Consider the following 26,521-nt stretch of genomic DNA (forward strand, 5'->3'; position numbering starts at 1 on the left):
TACACTACATGTACCACACTATACATTGTACACTACATGTACCACACTATACATTGTACACTACATGTACCACACTATACATTGTACACTACATGTACCACACTATACATTGTACACTACATGTACCACACTATACATTGTACACTACATGTACCACACTATACATTGTACACTACATGTACCACTATACATTGTACACTACATGTACCACACTATACAGTGTACACTACATGGACCACACTATACATTGTACACTACATGTACCACTATACATTGTACACTACATGTACCACACTATACATTGTACACTACATGTACCACACTATACATTGTACACTACATGTACCACACTATACATTGTACACTACATGTACCACACTATACATTGTACACTACATGTACCACTATACATTGTACACTACATGTACCACTATACATTGTACACTACATGTACCCACTATACATTGTACACTACATGTACCACACTATACATTGTACACTACATGTACCACTATACATTGTACACTACATGTACCACTATACATTGTACACTACATGTACCACTATACATTGTACACTACATGTACCACTATACATTGTACACTACATGTACCACTATACATTGTACACTACATGTACCACACTATACATTGTACACTACATGTACCACACTATACATTGTACACTACATGTACCACACTATACATTGTACACTACATGTACCACACTATACATTGTACACTACATGTACCACACTATACATTGTACACTACATGTACCACACTATACATTGTACACTACATGTACCACACTATACATTGTACACTACATGTACCACACTATACATTGTACACTACATGTACCACTATACATTGTACACTACATGTACCACTATACATTGTACACTACATGTACCACTATATATTGTACACTACATGTACCACTATACATTGTACAGTACATGTACCACTATACATTGTACACTACATGTACCACTATACATTGTACACTACATGTACCACACTATACATTGTACACTACATGTACCACACTATACATTGTACACTACATGTACCACTATACATTGTACACTACATGTACCACTATACATTGTACACTACATGTACCACTATACATTGTACACTACATGTACCACTATACATTGTACACTACATGTACCACACTATACATTGTACACTACATGTACCACTATACATTGTACACTACATGTACCACACTATATATTGTACACTACATGTACCACTATACATTGTACACTACATGTACCACTATACATTGTACACTACATGTACCACTATACATTGTACACTACATGTACCCACTATACATTGTACACTACATGTACCACTATACATTGTACACTACATGTACCACACTATACATTGTACACTACATGTACCACTATACATTGTACACTACATGTACCACACTATACATTGTACACTACATGTACCACTATACATTGTACACTACATGTACCACTATACATTGTACACTACATGTACCACTATACATTGTACACTACATGTACCACACTATACATTGTACACTACATGTACCACTATACATTGTACACTACATGTACCACACTATACAGTGTACACTACATGGACCACACTATACATTGTACACTACATGTACCACTATACATTGTACACTACATGTACCACACTATACATTGTACACTACATGTACCACACTATACATTGTACACTACATGTACCACACTATACATTGTACACTACATGTACCACACTATACATTGTACACTACATGTACCACTATACATTGTACACTACATGTACCACTATACATTGTACACTACATGTACCCACTATACATTGTACACTACATGTACCACACTATACATTGTACACTACATGTACCACTATACATTGTACACTACATGTACCACTATACATTGTACACTACATGTACCACTATACATTGTACACTACATGTACCACTATACATTGTACACTACATGTACCACTATACATTGTACACTACATGTACCACACTATACATTGTACACTACATGTACCACTATACATTGTACACTACATGTACCACACTATACATTGTACACTACATGTACCACACTATACATTGTACACTACATGTACCACACTATACATTGTACACTACATGTACCACACTATACATTGTACACTACATGTACCACACTATACATTGTACACTACATGTACCACACTATACATTGTACACTACATGTACCACACTATACATTGTACACTACATGTACCACTATACATTGTACACTACATGTACCACTATACATTGTACACTACATGTACCACTATACATTGTACACTACATGTACCACTATATATTGTACACTACATGTACCACTATACATTGTACAGTACATGTACCACTATACATTGTACACTACATGTACCACTATACATTGTACACTACATGTACCACACTATACATTGTACACTACATGTACCACACTATACATTGTACACTACATGTACCACTATACATTGTACACTACATGTACCACTATACATTGTACACTACATGTACCACTATACATTGTACACTACATGTACCACACTATACATTGTACACTACATGTACCACTATACATTGTACACTACATGTACCACTATACATTGTACACTACATGTACCACACTATACATTGTACACTACATGTACCACTATACATTGTACACTACATGTACCACACTATACATTGTACACTACATGTACCACTATACATTGTACACTACATGTACCACTATACATTGTACACTACATGTACCACTATACATTGTACACTACATGTACCCACTATACATTGTACACTACATGTACCACTATACATTGTACACTACATGTACCACACTATACATTGTACACTACATGTACCACTATACATTGTACACTACATGTACCACACTATACATTGTACACTACATGTACCACTATACATTGTACACTACATGTACCACTATACATTGTACACTACATGTACCACTATACATTGTACACTACATGTACCACACTATACATTGTACACTACATGTACCACTATACATTGTACACTACATGTACCACACTATACATTGTACACTACATGTACCACTATACATTGTACACTACATGTACCACTATACATTGTACACTACATGTACCACACTATACATTGTACACTACATGTACCACTATACATTGTACACTGCACTCTCTCTCCCCCCCCCTTTCCCCCCCCTCTCCCCCCTTTCCCCCCCCTCTCCCCTCTCTCCCCCCTTTCCCCCCCTCTCCCCCTCTCTCCCCCCCTCTCCCCCCTCTCCCCCCCCTCCCCCCCTCTCTCCCCCCTCTCCCCCCTCTCCCCTCCCCCCACCCCCCACATCCTGTGCACTGCAGCGTCCGTGGCGACTCCCTGCAGCTTCTGCAAGGGGCTGCTGCCTCCTCAATATTACCTCAACATGTCCAACGGCCTTCGCTATGCCGTGTGCAGTGCCAGCTGCCTCACGGGCTTCCAGGTGGGGGCCGCGGGGGGGGGGCACGGGGGGGGGGGGCACGGGGGGGGGCACCCGTGAGGTCGTGGGTTCAATGTTGAGATGTTGACTACCTCGCCTAGTACACAGGAGGTCGTGGGTTCAATGTTGAGACATTGACTACCTCGCCTGGTGTACAGGAGGTCGTGGGTTCAATGTTGAGATGTTGACTACGTCGCCTGGTATACAGGAAGTCGTGTGTTCAATGCTGAGATGTTGACTACCTCGCCAGGTCTACAGGAGGTTGTGGGTTCGATGTTGAGATGTTGACCACCTCGCCTGGTGTACAGGAGGTCGTGGGTTCAATGCTGAGATGTTGACCACCTCGCCTGGTCTACAGGAGGTCGTGGGTTCAATGCTGAGATGTTGACTACCTCGCCTGGTGTACAGGAGGTCGTGGGTTCAATGTTGAGATGTTGACTACCTCGCCTGGTGTACAGGAGGTCGTGGGTTCAATGCTGAGATGTTGACTACCTCGCCTGGTGTACAGGAGGTCGTGGGTTCAATGCTGAGATGTTGACTACCTCGCCTGGTGTACAGGAGGTCGTGGGTTCGATGTTGAGATGTTGACTACCTCGCCTGGTGTACAGGAGGTCGTGGGTTCTGCTGAGATGTTGACTACCTCGCCTGGTGTACAGGAGGTCGTGGCTTCAATGCTGAGATGTTGACTACCTCGCCTGGTGTACAGGAGGTCGTGGGTTCAATGCTGAGATGTTGACCACCTCGCCTGGTGTACAGGAGGTCGTGGGTTCAATGCTGAGATGTTGACTACCTCGCCTGGTCTACAGGAGGTCGTGTGTTCAATGCTGAGATGTTGACTACCTCGCCTGGTCTACAGGAGGTTGTGGGTTCAATGCTGAGATGTTGACTACCTCGCCTGGTGTACAGGAGGTCGTGGGTTCGATGTTGAGATGTTGACTACCTCGCCTGGTGTACAGGAGGTCGTGGGTTCAATGTTGAGATGTTGACTACCTCGCCTGGTCTACAGGAGGTCGTGGGTTCTGCTGAGATGTTGACTACCTCGCCTGGTGTACAGGAGGTCGTGGGTTCAATGTTGAGATGTTGACTACCTCGCCTGGTGTACAGGAGGTCGTGGGTTCAATGCTGAGATGTTGACTACCTCGCCTGGTGTACAGGAGGTCGTGGGTTCAATGCTGAGATGTTGACTACCTCGCCTGGTGTACAGGAGGTCGTGGGTTCAATGTTGAGATGTTGACTACCTCGCCTGGTGTACAGGAGGTCGTGGGTTCGATGTTGAGATGTTGACTACCTCGCCTGGTGTACAGGAGGTCGTGGGTTCAATGTTGAGATGTTGACTACCTCGCCTGGTGTACAGGAGGTCGTGGGTTCGATGCTGAGATGTTGACTACCTCGCCTGGTCTACAGGAGGTCGTGGGTTCAATGCTGAGATGTTGACTACCTCGCCTGGTCTACAGGAGGTCGTGGGTTCAATGCTGAGATGTTGACCACCTCGCCTGGTCTACAGGAGGTCGTGGGTTCCATGCTGAGATGTTGACTACCTCGCCTGGTGTACAGGAGGTCGTGGGTTCAATGCTGAGATGTTGACTACCTCGCCTGGTGTACAGGAGGTCGTGGGTTCTGTTGAGATGTTGACTACCTCGCCTGGTATACAGGAGGTCGTGGGTTCAATGCTGAGATGTTAACTACCTCGCCTGGTGTACAGGAGGTCGTGGGTTCAATGTTGAGATGTTGACTACCTCGCCTGGTGTACAGGAGGTCGTGGGTTCGATGTTGAGATGTTGACTACCTCGCCTGGTGTACAGGAGGTCGTGGGTTCTGTTGAGATGTTGACTACCTCGCCTGGTGTACAGGAGGTCGTGGGTTCAATGCTGAGATGTTGACTACCTCGCCTGGTCTACAGGAGGTCGTGAGTTCAATGCTGAGATGTTGACTACCTCGCCTGGTGTACAGGAGAGTCGTGGGTTCTGCTGAGATGTTGACTACCTCGCCTGGTGTGCAGGAGGTCGTGGGTTCTGCTGAGATGTTGACTACCTCGCCTGGTCTACAGGAGGTCGTGGGTTCAATGCTGAGATGTTGACTACCTCGCCTGGTGTGCAGGAGGTCGTGGGTTCTGCTGAGATGTTGACCACCTCGCCTGGTGTGCAGGAGGTCGTGGGTTCAATGCTGAGATGTTGACTACCTCGCCTGGTCTACAGGAGGTCGTGGGTTCAATGCTGAGATGTTGACTACCTCGCCTGGTCTACAGGAGGTCGTGAGTTCAATGCTGAGATGTTGACTACCTCGCCTGGTGTACAGGAGGTCGTGGGTTCAATGTTGAGATGTTGACTACCTCGCCTGGTCTACAGGAGGTCGTGGGTTCAATGCTGAGATGTTGACTACCTCGCCTGGTGTACAGGAGGTCGTGTGTTCAATGCTGAGATGTTGACTACCTCGCCTGGTGTACAGGAGGTCGTGGGTTCAATGCTGAGATGTTGACTACCTCGCCTGGTCCACAGGAGGTCGTGAGTTCAATGCTGAGATGTTGACTACCTCGCCTGGTGTACAGGAGGTCGTGGGTTCTGCTGAGATGTTGACTACCTCGCCTGGTGTACAGGAGGTCGTGGGTTCTGCTGAGATGTTGACTACCTCGCCTGGTGTACAGGAGGTCGTGGGTTCTGCTGAGATGTTGACTACCTCGCCTGGTGTACAGGAGGTCGTGGGTTCAATGCTGAGATGTTGACTACCTCGCCTGGTCTACAGGAGGTCGTGGGTTCAATGCTGAGATGTTGACTACCTCGCCTGGTGTGCAGGAGGTCGTGGGTTCTGCTGAGATGTTGACCACCTCGCCTGGTGTGCAGGAGGTCGTGGGTTCAATGCTGAGATGTTGACTACCTCGCCTGGTCTACAGGAGGTCGTGGGTTCAATGCTGAGATGTTGACTACCTCGCCTGGTCTACAGGAGGTCGTGAGTTCAATGCTGAGATGTTGACTACCTCGCCTGGTGTACAGGAGGTCGTGGGTTCAATGTTGAGATGTTGACTACCTCGCCTGGTCTACAGGAGGTCGTGGGTTCAATGCTGAGATGTTGACTACCTCGCCTGGTGTACAGGAGGTCGTGTGTTCAATGCTGAGATGTTGACTACCTCGCCTGGTGTACAGGAGGTCGTGGGTTCAATGCTGAGATGTTGACTACCTCGCCTGGTCCACAGGAGGTCGTGAGTTCAATGCTGAGATGTTGACTACCTCGCCTGGTGTACAGGAGGTCGTGGGTTCTGCTGAGATGTTGACTACCTCGCCTGGTGTACAGGAGGTCGTGGGTTCTGCTGAGATGTTGACTACCTCGCCTGGTGTACAGGAGGTCGTGGGTTCTGCTGAGATGTTGACTACCTCGCCTGGTGTACAGGAGGTCGTGGGTTCAATGCTGAGATGTTGACTACCTCGCCTGGTCTACAGGAGGTCGTGGGTTCAATGCTGAGATGTTGACTACCTCGCCTGGTCTACAGGAGGTCGTGGGTTCTGCTGAGATGTTGACTACCTCGCCTGGTGTACAGGAGGTCGTGGGTTCAATGTTGAGATGTTGACTACCTCGCCTGGTACACAGGAGGTCGTGGGTTCAATGCTGAGATGTTGACTACCTCGCCTGGTGTACAGGAGGTCGTGGGTTCAATGCTGAGATGTTGACTACCTCGCCTGGTGTACAGGGGGTCGTGGGTTCAATGCTGAGATGTTGACCACCTCGCCTGGTGTACAGGAGGTCGTGGGTTCAATGCTGAGATGTTGACTACCTCGTCTGGTGTGCAGGAGGTCGTGGGTTCAATGTTGAGATGTTGACTACCTCGCCTGGTGTACAGGAGGTCGTGGGTTCGATGCTGAGATGTTGACTACCTCGCCTGGTGTACAGGAGGTCGTGGGTTCTGCTGAGATGTTGACTACCTCACCTGGTCTACAGGAGGTCGTGGGTTCTGCTGAGATGTTGACCACCTCGCCTGGTGTACAGGAGGTCGTGGGTTCAATGCTGAGATGTTGACTACCTCGCCTGGTGTACAGGAGGTCGTGGGTTCAATGCTGAGATGTTGACTACCTCGCCTGGTCTACAGGAGGTCGTGGGTTCTGCTGAGATGTTGACTACCTCGCCTGGTGTACAGGAGGTCGTGGGTTCAATGTTGAGATGTTGACTACCTCGCCTGGTCTACAGGAGGTCGTGGGTTCAATGCTGAGATGTTGACTACCTCGCCTGGTGTACAGGAGGTCGTGGGTTCAATGCTGAGATGTTGACTACCTCGCCTGGTGTACAGGAGGTCGTGGGTTCAATGCTGAGATGTTGACTACCTCGCCTGGTGTACAGGAGGTCGTGGGTTCAATGCTGAGATGTTGACTACCTCGCCTGGTGTACAGGAGGTCGTGTGTTCAATGCTGAGATGTTGACTACCTCGCCTGGTGTACAGGAGGTCGTGGGTTCAATGCTGAGATGTTGACTACCTCGCCTGGTCCACAGGAGGTCGTGAGTTCAATGCTGAGATGTTGACTACCTCGCCTGGTGTACAGGAGGTCGTGGGTTCTGCTGAGATGTTGACTACCTCGCCTGGTGTACAGGAGGTCGTGGGTTCTGCTGAGATGTTGACTACCTCGCCTGGTGTACAGGAGGTCGTGGGTTCTGCTGAGATGTTGACTACCTCGCCTGGTGTGCAGGAGGTTGTGGGTTCAATGCTGAGATGTTGACTACCTCGCCTGGTGTACAGGAGGTCGTGGGTTCGATGCTGAGATGTTGACTACCTCGCCTGGTGTACAGGAGGTCGTGGGTTCCATGCTGAGATGTTGACTACCTCGCCTGGTGTACAGGAGGTCGTGGGTTCGATGCTGAGATGTTGACCACCTCTCCCGGTGGTGACGGCGACCCGCCCCCTCCCCACAGGTTCTGCTCGCCCAGGGCGTCGTCCCGAGCGCACCCCAGCGGATATCGGGGTCCCCTGCGACCCCCTCCGCCGTCGTCACCTCCACCGCCTCCGCCGCCTCCGGCACCGCCCCCCAGCAGCCCCCCACGGCAGGGGCCCCCCCCACGGCCGGGGACCTCCCCCCCACGCCGGCCCCGGCACCGCCGGGCCCCGCGGTGGAGCCGGGGGGCGGTGGCGGTGGTGGTGGTGGTGGTGGTGGTGGCGGCGGTGGCGGTGGTGGCGGTGGCGGTGGTGGCGGTGGCGGTGGTGGCGGTGGTGGTGGTGGCGGTGGTGGTGGTGGTGGTGGCGGTGGGCTCATCTTTCTCAGCTGCAGGCACTGCAGGGGAAAGTTCCGTCACGCGCCCATGGTCCTGCAGTGGAAGGTGACGGCTCGCTTAGCCACTCACCCACTCACTCATACACTCACTCACTCATACACTCACTCACTCACTCATACACTCACTCATACACTCACACACTCACTCATACACTCATACACTCACTCATACACTCACTCATACACTCACTCATACACTCACTCATACACTCACTCATACACTCACACACTCACTCACTCATACACTCACACACTCACTCATACACTCACTCACTCATACACTCACTCATACACTCACACACTCACTCACTCACACACTCACTCATACACTCACTCATAGACTCACTCACTCATACACTCACTCACTCATACACTCACTCATACACTCACACACTCACTCACTCACACACTCACTCATACACTCACACACTCACTCACTCATACACTCACTCACTCATACACTCACTCATACACTCACACACTCACTCACTCATACACTCACTCACTCATACACTCACTCATACACTCACTCACTCATACACTCATACACTCACTCACTCATACACTCACTCATACACTCACTCATACACTCATACACTCACTCACTCACTCATACACTCACTCATACACTCACTCATACACTCACACACTCACTCATACACTCACTCATACACTCACTCATACACTCACTCACTCACTCACACACTCACTCATACACTCACTCATACACTCACACACTCACTCATACACTCACTCATACACTCACTCATACACTCACTCATACACTCACTCATACACTCACTCACTCACTCATACACTCACTCATACACTCACTCATACACTCACACACTCACTCATACACTCACTCATACACTCACTCACTCACTCATACACTCACTCACTCATACACTCACTCATACACTCACTCATACACTCACACACTCACTCATACACTCACTCATACACTCACTCACTCACTCATACACTCACTCATACACTCACTCATACACTCACTCATACACTCACTCACTCACTCATACACTCACCCACTCACTCACTCATACACTCACTCACTCACTCACACACTCACTCATACACTCACTCATACACTCATACACTCACTCACACACTCACTCACACACTCACTCATACACTCATACACTCACTCACACACTCACTCATACACTCATACACTCACTCACACACTCACACACTCACTCATACACTCACCCACTCACTCATACACTCACACACTCACTCACCCACTCACTCATACACTCACTCATACACTCATACACTCATACACCCACTCATACACTCATACACTCACTCATACACTCATACACCCACTCATACACTCACTCACTCACTCATACACTCACTCATACACTCACACACTCATACACTCACTCACCCACTCACTCATACACTCACTCATACACTCACTCATACACTCACTCATACACTCACTCATACACTCACTCACTCATACACTCACTCATACACTCACTCATACACTCACCCACTCACTCATACATTCACTCATACACTCACTCATACACTCACTCATACACTCACTCACTCATACACTCACTCACTCATACACTCACTCATACACTCACACACTCACTCACTCATACACTCACTCATACACTTATACACTCACTCATACACTCACTCATACACTCACTCACTCATACACTCACTCACTCATACACTCACACACTCACTCATACACTCACACACTCATACACTCACTCACACACTCACTCATACACTCACACACTCACTCATACACTCACTCACTCATACACTCACTCATACACTCACCCACTCACTCATTCATACACTCACCCACTCATACACTCACCCACTCACCCACTCACTCACTCATACACTCATACACTCACTCATACACTCACCCACTCACTCATTCATACACTCACCCACTCACTCACTCATACACTCACTCATACAACAACCGCCATTCGCCACTAAGTGGCGGTGACGTCACCACGACGCTTGTGCCAGGCTATGTGCACCGTGAGGCCACGTGAAGTGTCGAACGCCCGCTGGCAGGAGGTCACGGGGCAGACCCAGGTGCCACGGGTCGACTGACTGAGATGACTGGCTGATGCACCACCTGTGCCCCCTACTGTGCCAACCCGCTGTGCTTTAGCCACCCGGCGCTCCGCTCGTTGTTGTGAGCGTCGCTCCTCCGCCCTCCGTTGTTGTTGGAGGGCGACTGCCTCCAACTGCCCAGTAGCGTCCTTCACGAGCCTCCTCCACAGAGGCCGATCTTGACACCGCTGGTACCGGTCATCGGCAAGTCCACTCAGCTCCACGTCCTCCTGTACCACATCACTCCATCTCTTCTCTAGCCCGTGCCGCGCCCGCTTAGCCCCCTTGATCCGGCCGAACAAAAGCTATTTCGGCATGCGGTGGCTGGGCATGCGGGCTACGTGACCCAGCCATCGCAGCCTTGCCCGCCGGAGGAGCTCACCGATGGGACCTTGCCCAGATCTTTCAAGGATTTGTGAGCTCCTCACACAATCCAGTCTGGTTAAACCCGGATGGATCGTAGGCAGGCCAGCCTAAATGTTTCTAACCGGCGAAGATGTTCTATTAGGGGGGGTCCACGTTTCGCAAGCGTAGAGAAGGGAGGGAATGACCGTGGCCGAGAAGACCTGAAGCTTAGTGCAGAGCGACAGACCAGGTAGCTTCCACACAGCGTTACGCAACCGATGAAAAGATATTGCCGCTCGACTGATTCGGAGTGAGACCTCTGCTGTTAACCTGGAGCCGGTCATAAGCACACTGCCCAGGTATGGGAAACTCTCCACTCTCTCCACAACTGCCCCATCACTGATTGGGAGTTGTGGGGGTGGAGGGTCCGATGGTACAAAATACCCAGGCAGGTGCTTAGTTTTGATGGGGCTGATCTTAAGGCCCCACCTCTTAGTGGCACACTCCAGTCTCAGCAGCAGCGTCTCCAACTCCTCCTCTGACTGAGCAGCTATTACCAAATCATCAGCATACATAACGTGGTTGAGCAATAGGGAGCCATCCCACCTGGGCATCGATCAGCCTCCCATTATATCTGTACCATATGGAGATTCCCCAGGTACAGCTATTGAAGGCTTCACGAACTACGTGGTCAAAATAGATGTTAAACAATGTGGGAGCCAGAGGACATCCCTGTCGTACCCCAAGGTGTACAGGGAATGGCTCTGACTCCCGGCCACGTAGTTTTACCCGGGCCCGCTCACCATCATGAAAGTCCTTAATGATCGTGAACAGAGGGTCAGGTACTCCAAAAGCACGAAGAACAACCCAGAGCCCAGGCCTACTGATGGTATTATAGGCCTTGACCAGGTCAATAAAGCAGAGATGTAGGTCTTGTTGGAATTCTCTACACCTCTGCTGTAGCAGACGGACAGAAAATATGGCATCTGTGCAGGACCGCCCTTTCCTGAAACCGCATTGGGGCTCCGCAAGCCTCTCCTCAGCGTGCCTGGCAAGGCGATGCTGAATAATCCTTGCCAGGACCTTTCCTGGCACACTGAGGAGTGAGATGCCCCTGTAGTTGTTACAGTATGTGCGGTCCCCCTTCTTAAAAAGGGGGACCACCAGGGCATCCTTCCAATCCTGCGGAACCCGTCCAGTGGTCCACTGTTGTTATGATGTCATATAGGGCAGTCTGTGCACAAACGCCACCCTCCCTCAGCATTTCGCTTGGGAGATCATCTCTGCCCGCTGCCTTTCCTGGTCTCAGACTCCGGATCGCCTTCAGTACTTCCTCAACAGATGGCACCTCAGCCAGCCACTCACAGGGGGTGACTTCCTCCAATATTTGAGGCACCGCAGCCTCAGCAGGGTCACCCTCACTTTGTGCCACGATGTTTTCCTGGCTGAGGGATTTTCCCTCCCCCAGGACCTCACAGAAATGCTCAGCAAATCTGCAAACCTGTTCCTGGGGGTCGGAGATTGGATGACCGTTTTTTTCCCTAATGATGGTAATAGGTGTGGCGCTGCAGGTTACTTTTTTGATGGAGTTAAATAGAGATTTGTGATCACGGGCCACTGAGGCAGACTCCATCTCCTCAGCAACCCGCGACCACCACCCATCCTTACAGCGCCTCACGGCTCTCCAAACCTCCGAGCGAAGGCTGCGGTAAGCCTCCTCATTCTCTGACGTGGGATTCTGTAGCCGATGACAGTGGGCCTGTCGCTTTTTCTCAACCATCCTGAACACCTCTGTCAGCCAGGGTCTCTGGGGAGGTCTGGACCGCGTACCTAAAGCAGCCATTGCAGCTGCATGAGTCACAGTCCTAAACCTCGCCCATTTACCCTCCACATCAGGAGGAGTGGGGGACGATGCCAATCCCAGCCGCAAGCGATGATGAAATTCTCGCTTGCAACTTTCATCAGATAACTGAGACCAGGCCACTTTAGGTTGGAATGGGGTCCTGGGTGTACACCCACCACCGGAGTGGAAGAATGGCAGGCGCATTTAGAGATGACTAGTCGATGGTCATAGGGCCGATCAGCTCCACGGTAGGTCCTGGTGTCAAGGACATGGGCTCGCATCCGCTGGTCCGTCACTATGTAGTCCAGCAGATGTTCTTGCTTGGACCCGGAATGCATCCATGATGTTGTGTGGATGCGCCGATGCCGGAACAGCGTATTGGTAATTACAAGCCCATGGGCTGCACAAAAATCTAGCAGCCTCCTACCGTTGTTATTGAGCTGATCTGGCCCATGCCCTCCAATCACTCCAGACCAGGTGCCAGTATCATGACCAACGCGGGCATTGAAGTCACCCAACATGATGACTCTATCCCGAGGGGCCACTTTAGCCAGCACCTGTGACAGGAGGTCATAGAAGGCATCTGACTCAACGGCTTTGCCTGCATCCCTCCACGGATGTTCATCTTCGGTGGGGGCATAAGTAACCACGACCACCATTCCTCGCCTCTGGTTGATGGGAAGGCGAGCCCAAAGTAGCCTGGGTCTTACAGCTTCCCACACCTCACCGCCACGCTCCCACGCCCCCTTCATTATTTTGTTCAGAAGAAGAGCCACACCCTGTTGTTTGGCAGTCTGCTGCCCCGAGTAGAGGACTGTCCACCCCTCATGGTGGCAGGAGCCAGAGCCGGTCCACGGGACCTCCTGAATGCCACATAGATCCAGGCGGTACCGGTCCAGCTCCCGACAGAGGAGTGGCAGCCTCTCTTCCGCAGTGAGCGTTCGAACATTCCACGTGGCCACCCAAAGTGGCTTTTCGTTGTTTCTGGAGGAGCCCCGAGGGTAGATATTCAATCTCCTGGCTCCGCCATTTGGGGTTTGGCCAGGAGACGTCATAGACGCCTGGCCCCCCGGGGCCTCCGGCACAAGCTTATTAGTTACATTTTTCAGTTTGACTCGTGGTTTAGTGGTAATTAATTGAAGGTGGAGGGGTTACCAGCCCCTCGAACCCATCCAGAGCCCCCGTTTAGCCCCTGTGGTGGACACATGCCCTGAGGGGAGGAGCCAATCAAAATTGGACCTCCCCCCACAGCACTGTCCACGACAAAGTTGCCCGTCCGGCACCGCGGGGAGGTAGGGGGTTGTTTTGCCGGACAATTCACTCACTCACTCATACACTCACTCACTCACTCATACACTCACTCACCCACTCACTCACTCACCCACTCACTCACTCATACACTCACTCACTCACTCATACACTCACTCACCCACTCATACACTCACCCACTCACTCACTCATACACTCACTCACTCACCCACTCACTCACTCATACACTCACTCACCCACTCATACACTCACTCACTCACCCACTCATACACTCACTCACCCACTCACTCACTCATACACTCATTCACCCACTCATACACTCACTCACTCACCCACTCATACACTCACTCACCCACTCAAACACTCACTCACCCACTCATACACTCATTCACCCACTCATACACTCACCCACTCACTCATACACTCACTCACCCACTCATACACTCACTCACTCACCCACTCATACACTCACTCACTCACTCACCCACTCATACACTCATTCACCCACTCATACACTCACTCACTCACCCACTCATACACTCATTCACCCACTCATACACTCACTCACTCACCCACTCATACACTCACTCACTCACCCACTCATACACTCACTCACCCACTCACTCACTTATACACTCATTCACCCACTCATACACTCACTCACTCACCCACTCATACACTCACTCACCCACTCAAACACTCACTCACCCACTCATACACTCATTCACCCACTCATACACTCACCCACTCACTCATACACTCACTCACCCACTCATACACTCACTCACTCACCCACTCATACACTCACTCACTCACTCACCCACTCATACACTCATTCACCCACTCATACACTCACCCACTCACTCATACACTCACTCACCCACTCATACACTCACTCACTCACCCACTCATACACTCACTCACTCACTCGCTCACCCACTCACTCACTCATACTCACTCACCCACTCACTCACTCACCCACTCACTCACTCACCCACTCACCCACTCACTCACCCACTCATCCACTCACTCAACCACTCACCCGCTCACTCACTCACCCGCTCACTCACCCACCCACTCACCCACTCACCCACCCACCCACTCACCCACTCACCCACTCACCCACCCACTCACTCACCCACTCACCCACCCACCCACTCACCCGCTCACTCACCCACCCACTCCCCACCCACCCACCACTCACGCACTCACCCACTCACCCACCCACCCACTCACCCGCTCACCCACCCACCCATCCACGCACTCACTCACTCACTCACCCACTCACCCACCCACCCACTCACTCACCCACTCACTCACTTACCCACTCACTCACCCCTCCACTCACCCACCCACCCATCCACTCACTCACCCACTCACTCACTCACCCACTCACTCACCCACCCACTCACCCACTCACCCACTCACCCCCCCACTCACCCACTCACCCACCCACCCACCCACTCACCCACTCACCCACCCACTCACCCACCCACCCACTCACCCACCCACTCACCCCCCCACTCACCCACCCACCCACTCACCCACTCACTCACCCACTCACTCACCCACCCGCTCACCCACCCACCCACTCACCCACTCACCCACTCACTCACCCACCCACTCACCCACTCACCCACCCACTCACTCACCCACCCACTCACCCACTCACCCACCCACCCACTCACTCACCCCCCCACTTACCCACTCACCCACTCACTCACCCACTCACTCACCCACTCACTCACCCACTCACTCACTCACCCACTCACCCACTCATCCACTCACTCAACCACTCACCCGCTCACTCACTCACCCACTCACTCACCCACCCACTCACCCACTCACCCACCCACCCACTCACCCACTCACCCACCCACTCACTCACCCACTCACCCACCCACCCACTCACCCGCTCACTCACCCACCCACTCACCCACCCACCCACTCACCCTCTCCCCCACCCACCCACTCACTCACCCTCTCCCCCACCCACCCACTCACCCTTTCCCCCACTCACCCACCCACTCACCCACCCACTCACCCACTCACCCACCCCCCCACTCACCCACTCACCCACCCACCCACTCACCCTCTCACCCCCCCACCCACCCACTCACTCACTCACCCACCCACTCACTCACTCACCCACTCACTCACCCACTCACCCACCCACTCACTCACTCACCCACTCACTCACCCCTCCACTCACCCACTCACCCACCCACTCACCCCCCCACCAACCCACTCACCCACTCACTCACCCACCCACCCACTCACCCACCCACTCACCCACCCACCCACTCACCCACTCACTCACTCACCCACTCACCCACTCACCCACTCACTCACCCACCCACTCACCCACTCACCCACTCACTCACTCACCCACCCACTCACCCACTCACTCACTCACCCACACACCCACTTAATCACCCACCCACTCACCCACTGACTCACTCACTCACCCACCCCTTCACCCACTCACTCACTCACTCACTCACCCACACACCCACTCACTCACCCACCCACTGACTCACTCACCCACTCACCCACTCACTCACCCACCCACTCACCCACTCACTCACCCACTCACCCACCCACTCACCCACCCACTCACTCACCCCTCCACTCACCCACCAACCCACTCACCCACTCACCCACCCACTCACCCACTCACCCACCCACCCACCCACTCACCCACCCACTCACCCACCCACTCACTCACCCCTCCACTCACCCACCAACCCACCCACTCACCCACCCACTCACCCACTCACCCACCCACCCACCCACTCACCCACTCACCCACTCACACACCCACTCACCCACCAACCCACCCACTCACTCACCCACTCACCCACCCACCCACCCACTCACCCACTCACCCACCCACCCACCCACTCACCCACTCACCCACTCACACACCCACTCACCCACCCAGCCACTCACCCACCCTTCCACTCACCCACCCACTCACCCACTCACCCACCCACTCACCCACTCACCCACCCACTCACCTCTCCACTCACCCCTCCACTCACCCACACACCCACTCACTCACCCACTCACTCACTCACCCACTCACCCACCCACTCACTCACTCACCCACTCACACACCCACTCACTCACCCCCCACTCACCCACTCACCCACCCACCCACTCACTCACCCACCCACTCACCCACTCACTCACCCACCCACCCACTCACCCACCCACCCACTCACCGACTCACTCACCCACTCACCCACCCACTCACTCACTCACACACCCACTCACTCACACACCCACTCACTCACCCACCCACTCACCCACTCACTCACCCACCCACTCACCCACTCACTCACTCACCCACCCACCCACTCACTCACCCACTCACCCACCCACTCACTCACCCACTCACCCACCCACCCACTCCCCCACTCACCCACACACCCACTCACCCTCTCCCCCACCCACCCACTCACCCTCGCCCCCACTCACCCACCCAATCACTCACCCACTCACTCACCCCCCCACTCACCCACTCACCCACCCACTCACCCACTCACCCACCCACCCACTCACTCACCCACCCACCCACCCACTCACCCACTCACTCACTCACTCACCCACTCACCCACTCACTCACCCACTCACTCACCCACTCACCCACTCACTCACCCACCCACCCACCCACTCACCCACCCACCCACTCACTCACTCACACACCCACTCACTCACACACCCACTCACTCACCCACCCACTCACCCACTCACTCACCCACCCACTCACCCACTCACTCACTCACCCACCCACCCACTCACTCACCCACTCACCCACCCACTCACTCACCCACTCACCCACCCACCCACTCCCCCACTCACCCACACACCCACTCACCCTCTCCCCCACCCACCCACTCACCCTCGCCCCCACTCACCCACCCACTCACTCACCCACTCACTCACCCCCCCACTCACCCACTCACCCACCCACTCACCCACTCACCCACCCACCCACTCACCCACCCACCCACTCACCCACTCACCCACCCACTCACCCACCCACTCACCCACTCACCCACCCACTCACCCACCCACCCACCCACTCACCCACCCACTCTACCACTCACCCACCCACTCACCCACTCACCCACCCACTCACCCACCCACCCACCCACCACCCGCGTCTACCCCCCAGGACATGATGTTTCAGTTCTGCAGCTGGAGCTGCTGTGATGAGTACAAGCGTGCATCCCTCGTGCTGGCCGTCTGCGACTTCTGCAAGAACGGAAAGCTGCTGCACGAACAGTCCGCCTACCTTGGAGAGACGCGGTCCTTCTGCACAGACCGTGAGTACCACGTGGTGTCTGTGAGTACCACGTGGTGTGTGTGAGTACCACGTGGTGTGTGTGAGTACCACGTGGTCTGTGTGAGTACCACACGGTGTGTGTGAGTACCACGTGGTGTGTGAGTACCACGTGGTCTGTGAGTACCACGTGGTGTGTGAGTACCACACATGTGGTGTGTGAGTACCACGTGGTGTGTGAGTACCACACGGGGTCTGTGAGTACCACGTGGTGTGTGTAGACAGTGAGTACCACGTGGTGTGTGTGAGTACCACGTGGTGTGTGAGTACCACGTGGTGTGTGAGTACCACGTGGTGTGTGAGTACCACGTGGTCTGTGAGTACCACGTGGTGTGTGAGTACCACACATGTGGTGTGTGAGTACCACGTGGTGTGTGAGTACCACACGGGGTCTGTGAGTACCACGTGGTGTGTGTAGACAGTGAGTACCACGTGGTGTGTGTGAGTACCACGTGGTGTGTGAGTACCACGTGGTGTGTGAGTACCACGTGGTGTGTGAGTACCACGTGGTGTGTGAGTACCACGTGGTGTGTGTAGACAGTGAGTACCACGTGGTGTCTGTGAGTACCACGTGGTGTGTGAGTACTACGTGTGGTGTGTGAGTACCACGTGGTGTGTGTGAGTACCACGTGGTGTGTGAGTACCACGTGGTGCGTGAGTACCACGTGGTGTCTGTGAGTACCACGTGGTGTGTGAGTACCACGTGGTGTGTGAGTACCACGTGGTGTGTGAGTACCACGTGGTGCGTGAGTACCACGTGGTGTGTGTGAGTACCACGTGGTGTGTGTGAGTACCACGTGGTGTGTGAGTACCACGTGGTGTGTGTGAGTACCACGTGGTCTGTGAGTACCACGTGGTGTCTGTGAGTACCACACTTGGTGTGTGAGTACCACGTGGTGTGTGTATACAGTGGTTATTCAGCTGGACCTCACCTACCCCCCTTTGCCCCCACCCCCCCACCTACCCCCCACACCCCCCCCAACACCCCCACCCCTACCCCCCACTCCTACCCCCCACCCCTACCCCCCACACCTACCCCCCACCCCTACCCCCCACACCTACCCCCCACCCCTACCCCCCACACCTACCCCCCACCCCTACCCCCCACCCCTACCCCCCACACCTACCCCCCACCCCTACCCCCCCACACCTACCCCCCACACCTACTCCCCACCAGTCTGCCGCATGTTCTACGAGCAGGAGCTGACTAACCGTCTGGGCAAGATGGCCACCACGTGCGCCCACTGCCGGCAACTCTGCCGGCAGCTCAGCTACCGCGACATCTCCCGGAACGTCGCCGGCACGCCGAGGGACTTCTGCAGCCAGGCCTGCCAAGTGGCCTTCATGATGGTCCACTACAAGGTGGGAGGGCCCCGGGCCCGCCACGGCCCGCCGCTTCTTAAGCCTCGGCTGCTCGGCCTCAGCGGAGCCTCGGCTAGGCCATCCACTAGGCCTCAGCTCGGCCTCAGCTCGGCTTCAGCTAGGCCTCAGCCAGGCCCTTGTTAGGCCTCAGCTAGGCCTCAGCTAGGCCTCAGCTAGGCTTTAGCTAGGCCTCAGCCAGACCCTTTTTAGGCCTCAACTAGGCCTCAGCTCGGCTTCAGCTAGGCCTCAGCCAGGCCCTTGTTAGGCCTCAACTAGGCCTCAGCTAGGCCTCAGCTAGGCTTCAGCTCGGCTTCAGCTAGGCCTCCGCCAGGTCCTTTTTAGGCCTCAACTAGACCTCAGCTAGGCCCCAGCTAGGACCTTGTTAGGCCGCAGCTAGGCCCCAGCTAGGCTTCAGCTAGGCCTCAGCTAGGCCTCAGCTAGGCCTCAGATAGGCTTCAGCTAGGCCTCAGCTATGCCTCAGGCCTCAGCTAGGCCTCAGCCAGGCCCTTGTTAGGCCTCAGCTAGGCCTCAGCTAGGCTTCAGCTAGGCCTCAGCTAGGCTTCAGCTAGGCCTCAGCTTGGCCTCAGCTAGGCCTCAGCTAGGCTCAGCTAAGCCCTCTGTTAGGCCTCAGCCAAGCCTCGGCTAGGCCTCAGCTAGGCCCCTGCCTGACCTCAGATAGGACTCTACTAGGCCCCTGCTAGGCCTTAGCCAGACCTCAGGCCTCTGTGTGTGTCTGTCTCTGTGTCTCTGTGTGTCTCTCTGTGTCTCTGTATCTTTGTGTCTCTGTATCTTTGTGTCTCTCTGTCTCTGTATCTTTGTGTCTCTCTCTGTGTCTCTGTCTCTCTGTGTCACTCTGTGTCTCCCTGTCTCTATCTCGCTGTGTCTCTCTCTGTGTCTCTGTGTCTCTATCTGTCTCTGTATCTTTGTGTCTCTCTGTGTCTCTCTCTGTATCTCTATCTTTGTGTCTCTCTGTGTCTCGGTGTCTCTATCTCGCTGTGTCTCTCTCTGTGTCTCTGTGTCTCTGTGTGTCTCTGTATCTTTGTGTCTCTCTGTCTCTGTATCTTTGTGTCTCTCTCTGTGTCTCTGTGTCTCTCTGTATCTTTGTGTCTCTGTGTCTCTGTATCTTTGTGTCTCTCTCTGTGTCTCTATCTCGCTGTGTCTGTCTTTCTGTGTCACTCTGTGTCTCTGTCTCTATCTCGCTGTGTCTCTCTCTGTGTCTCTGTGTCTATATCTGTCTTTGTATATTTGTGTCTCTCTGTGTCTCTATCTGTCTTTGTATCTTTGTGTCTCTGTGTCTCTATCTCGCTGTGTCTCTCTCTGTGTCTCTGTGTCTCTATCTGTCTCTGTATCTTTGTGTCTCTGTGTCTCTATCTCGCTGTGTCTCTCTGTGTGTCTCTGTGTCTGTATCTGTCTTTGTATCTTTGTGTCTCTATCTCGCTGTGTCTCTCTGTGTGTCTCTGTGTCTGTATCTGTCTCTGTATCTTTGTATCTCTCTCTGTGTCTCTGTCTCTATCTGTCTCTGTATCTTTGTGTCTCTGTATCTTTGTGTCTCTGTGTCTCTGTCTGTCTCTGTATCTTTGTGTCTCTCTCTGTGTCTCTGTCTCTATCTGTCTCTGTATCTTTGTGTCTCTGTATCTTTGTGTCTCTCTCTGTGTCTCTGTCTCTATCTGTCTCTGTATCTTTGTGTCTCTGTGTGTTTTTGTCTCTGTGTGTGGAGCTGTACCTGTGCGACGCATCTGAAGTTCATGGCGCTCACCGTGTCTCCGTGTGTGTGTCTCTGTGTCTCTGTGTGTGTGTCTCTGTGTGTGTGTGTCTCTGTGTCTCTGTGTGTGTCTCTGTGTGTGTGTGTCTCTGTGTCTCTGTGTGTGTGTCTCTGTGTGTGTGCGTGTGTCTCTGTGTGTGTGTGTGTCTCTGTGTGTGGGTCTCTGTGTGTGTGCGTGTGTCTCTGTGTGTGTCTGTGTCTCTGTGTCTGTGTGTGTCTCTGTGTGTGTGTGTCTCTGTGTGTGTGTGTGTGTGTCTGTGTGTGTGTATCTGTGTGTGTCTGTGTGTCTGTGTGTGTGTCTGTGTGTGTGTGTCTGTGTCTGTGTGTGTGTGTCTCTGTGTGTGTGTGTCTGTGTGTGTCTCTGTGTGTCTCTGTGTGTGTAGCTGTATCCGTGCGACGCGTGTGGAAAGAAGTCCACAGCGCTCACCGTGTCTCTGCCGTGGGCTGCTGACATGCGCCACTTCTGTGACCACGAGTGTATGGTCGCCTTCTGTGCATCGCCGCGATCCAAGAAAGCCCCCCAAAGACGCATCGACCCAGGTGAGTAATGCCACCCTCAACTACCACCACCACTAACTAACTACTAACTAACTAACTACCACTAACTAACTACTAACTAACTACTACTACCACTACTAACTACTACAAACTAACTACTACCATCACTAACTACCACTAACTAACTACTACTACCACCACTAACTACCACTAACTAACTACTACTACCATCACTAACTACCACTAACTACCACTAACTAACTACTACAAACTAACTAACTACTACCACTAACTAACTACCACTAACTAACTACCACCACCACTAACTACCACTAACTACCACTAACTAACTACTACCACCACTAACTACCACTAACTACCACTAACTACCACCACCACTAACTACCACTAACTAACTACTACTACCACCACTAACTACCCCTAACGACCACTAACTACTACCACCACCACTAACTACCACTAACTAACTACTACTACTAACTACTACTACCACCACTAACTACCACTAACCAACTACTACTACCACCACTAACTACCACCACCACTAACTACCACTAACTAACTACTACCACCACTAACTACCCCTAACGACCACTAACTACTACCACCACTAACTACCACTACTACTACCACCACCACTAACTACCCCTAACTACCACTACTACCACTACTACCACCACCAACTAACTACCACTAACTACCACCACCAACTAACTCTACCACTAACTAACTACTACTACTACCCCTAACGACCACTAACTACTACCACCACTAACTACCACTAACTAACTACTACTACCACCACTAACTACCCCTAACGACAACTAACTACTACCACCACTAACTACCACTAACTAACTACCACTAACTACCACCATCACTAACTACCGCTAACTAACTACCCCTAACGACCACTAACTACTACCACCACCACTAACTACCCCTAACTACCACTACTACTACCACCACCACTAACTACCCCTAACTACCACTACTACCACCACCAACTAACTACCACTAACTACCCCTAACTACCACTAACTAACTACTACCACCAATAACTAACTACCCCCAATAACTAACTACCCCTAACTACCACTACTACCACTACTACCACCACTACTACCACTACTAACTACCGCCACTAACTACCACCACTAACTACCACCACTAACTACCCCTAACTACCACTACTACCCCTAACTACCACTACTACCACTACCACCACCACTACCACTACTACCACCACTACTAACTACCACTACTACCACGACTACCACTACTACCACCACCACTAACTACCACTACTACCACCAATAACTACCCCTAACTACCACTACCGACTACCACGACTACCACGACTACCACTACTACCACCACTACTAACACCACCAACTAACTACTACCACCACTAACTACCACTACTACCACCACTAACTACCACTACTACCACCAGCACTAACTACCACTACCATCACTAACTACCACTACCAGCACTACTACCACCACTAACTACCACTACTACCACCACTAACTACCACTACTACCAGCACTAACTACCACTACTACCATCACTAACTACCACTACCACCACTACTACCATCACTAACTACCACTACCACCACTACTACCACCACTAACTACCACCACTACCACCACTAACTACCACTACTACCAGCACTAACTACCACTACCACCACTACTACCACCACTGACTACCACTATTGCGGTGGTGACTACTACTACCATTACCACTATGGTGGTGGTTACGATAGTGGTGGTGACGGTGGTGGTGGTGGTGACTGGTGGTGCTGGTAGTGAGAGTGGTGGTGACGGTGGTGGTGGTGGTGAAGAGTGGTGGTGGTGCTGGTGACAGTGGTGGTGCTGGTAGTGAGAGTGGTGGTGACAGTGGTGGTGGTGGTGATGGTAACAGTGGTGATACTGGTAGTGAGAGTGGTAGTGAAGAGTGGTGGTGGTAACAGTGGTGGTGGTGGTAGTGAGAGTGGTGGTGGTGCTGGTAACAGTGGTGATATTGGTAGTGAGAGTGGTAGTGAAGAGTGGTGACGGTGGTGGTGGAGGTGGTGACAGTGGTGGTGCTGGTAGTGAGAGTGGTGGTGACGGTGGTGGTGGTGGTGACAGTGGTGGTGGTGGTGGTAACAGTGGTGGTGCTGGTAGTGAGAGTGGTGGTGACGGTGGTGGTGGTGGTGACAGTGGTGGTGGTGGTGGTAACAGTGGTGGTGCTGGTAGTGAGAGTGGTGGTGACGGTGGTGGTGGTGGTGACAGTGGTGGTGGTGGTGGTAACAGTGGTGGTGCTGGTAGTGAGAGTGGTGGTGGTGGTGGTGATGGTAACAGTGGTGATACTGGTAGTGAGAGTGGTAGTGAGAGTGGTGGTGACGGTGGTGGTGGAGGTGGTGACAGTGGTGGTGCTGGTAGTGAGAGTGGTGGTGACGGTGGTGGTGGTGGTGGTGGTGCTGGTAGTGAGAGTGGTGGTGGTGGTGGTGGTAACAGGAGTGGTGGTGGTCACGGTGGTGATGATCGTGGTGATGACGGTGGTGATGACGGTGGTGATGACGGTGGTGATGGGTGATGGTGGTGATGACGGTGGTGATGATCGTGGTTATGACGGTGGTGATGACGGTGGTGATGATCGTGGTGATGATCGTGATGATGATGGTGGTGATGACGTTGGTAATGACGGTGGTGATGGGTGAAGATCGTGGTGATGACGGTGGTGATGACGGTGGTGACGATCGTGGTGGTGACGATGGTGACGGTGGTGACAATCGTGGTGGTGACGGTGGTGATGATCGTGGTGGTGACGATGGTGACGATGGTGACGGTGGCTGTGCGGTGCCGTTCACGCTGCTACGGTGGACGTGGGCAGTGCCGCCGGCCGGGGGTCTCTGGACGCGTGCGAGTGGGCTGGGTGTTGCCCTCCTCGATACCTCGCGGTGAAATCATGGCGGCACCGTGACCAGCCGAAAGTCTCGCTCAGATTGTGCCGGAGACACGCCGGTTCGGGGCGGGCCTCTCTGGTGGTGGTGGTGGTGATGATGATGTGAAGGCTGATGATGATGATGCTGCTGATGATGATGTGAAGGCTGGTGATGATGATGTGAAGGCTGATGATGATGATGATGTGAAGGCTGGTGATGATGATGTGAAGGCTGGTGATGATGATGTGAAGGCTGGTGATGATGATGTGAAGGCTGATGATGATGATGATGTGAAGGCTGATGATGATGATGATGATGTGAAGGCTGGTGATGATGATGTGAAGGCTGGTGATGATGATGTGAAGGCTGGTGATGATGATGTGAAGGCTGGTGATGATGCTGATGATGCTGCTGATGATGATGATGTGAAGGCTAATGATGATGAGGTTAAGGCTGATGCTGATGATGTGAAGGCTGATGATGATGTGAAGGCTGATGATGATGATGTTAAGGCTGATGATGTTGATGATGTGAAGGCTGATGATGATGTTGATGATGATGTGAAGGCTGATGATGATGATGTGAAGGCTGGTGATGATGATGATGATGCTGCTGATGATGATGTGAAGGCTGATGATGATGTTGATGATGATGTGAAGGCTGATGATGATGATGTGAAGGCTGGTGATGATGATGCTGCTGCTGATGATGATGATGATGTGAAGGCTAATGATGATGAGGTTAAGGCTGCTAATGATGTGAAGGCTGATGATGATGATGTGAAGGCTGATGATGATGATATAAAGGCTGATGATGTGAAGGCTGATGATGATGTGAAGGCTGATGATGATGATGTAAAGGCTGATGATGATGATGTAAAGGCTGATTATGATGATGATGATGTGAAGGCTGGTGGTGATGATGCTGATGATGATGATTTTAAAGCTTTCGAGAGTGCAGGGATTCATTTTCTTGGTTCTTTCGGTAAAGTCACCACCACGTAGAAGGGAAACAATAAAATGAAAAATTTATTTATTATTTTTATTGTTTCCCTTCGTGGTGACTTTACCGAAAGAACCAAGAATATGATGATAATGATGTGAAGGCTGATGATGATGATGTGAAGGCTGCTGATGATGATGATCATGCTGCTGATGATGACGTGAAGGCTGATGATGATGAGGTTAAGGCTGATGCTGATGATGTGAAGGCTGATGATGATGTGAAGG

The 26,521-nt window shown here is 52.2% G+C and overlaps 1 protein-coding gene across 2 annotated transcripts in view; it reads left to right on the forward strand.

The window, feature by feature from the left end:
- Nucleotides 1-8,734: 8,734 nt before the first annotated feature.
- Nucleotides 8,735-26,521, forward strand: part of LOC116958156 (zinc finger MYM-type protein 3-like) — a 266,666-nt gene continuing 248,879 nt past the window's right edge. For both annotated transcript variants that reach the window (XR_012930617.1, XM_076055902.1), the window contains exons 1-4: nt 8,735-8,830; nt 18,546-18,696; nt 19,891-20,075; nt 22,221-22,377. Coding sequence is in view for 1 of the 2 variants with exons in the window: in XM_076055902.1 (XP_075912017.1) it covers nt 8,813-8,830; nt 18,546-18,696; nt 19,891-20,075; nt 22,221-22,377 (511 nt within the window). In the remaining variant the exon portion in view is untranslated. The remainder of the gene's footprint in view (nt 8,831-18,545; nt 18,697-19,890; nt 20,076-22,220; nt 22,378-26,521) is intronic.

Source organism: Petromyzon marinus, chromosome 73, assembly GCF_048934315.1.
Source record: "Petromyzon marinus isolate PM22_M1 ecotype Great Lakes invasive population chromosome 73, UKy_Petmar_22M1.pri1.0, whole genome shotgun sequence".
Classification (NCBI taxonomy): Eukaryota; Metazoa; Chordata; class Hyperoartia; order Petromyzontiformes; family Petromyzontidae; genus Petromyzon; species Petromyzon marinus.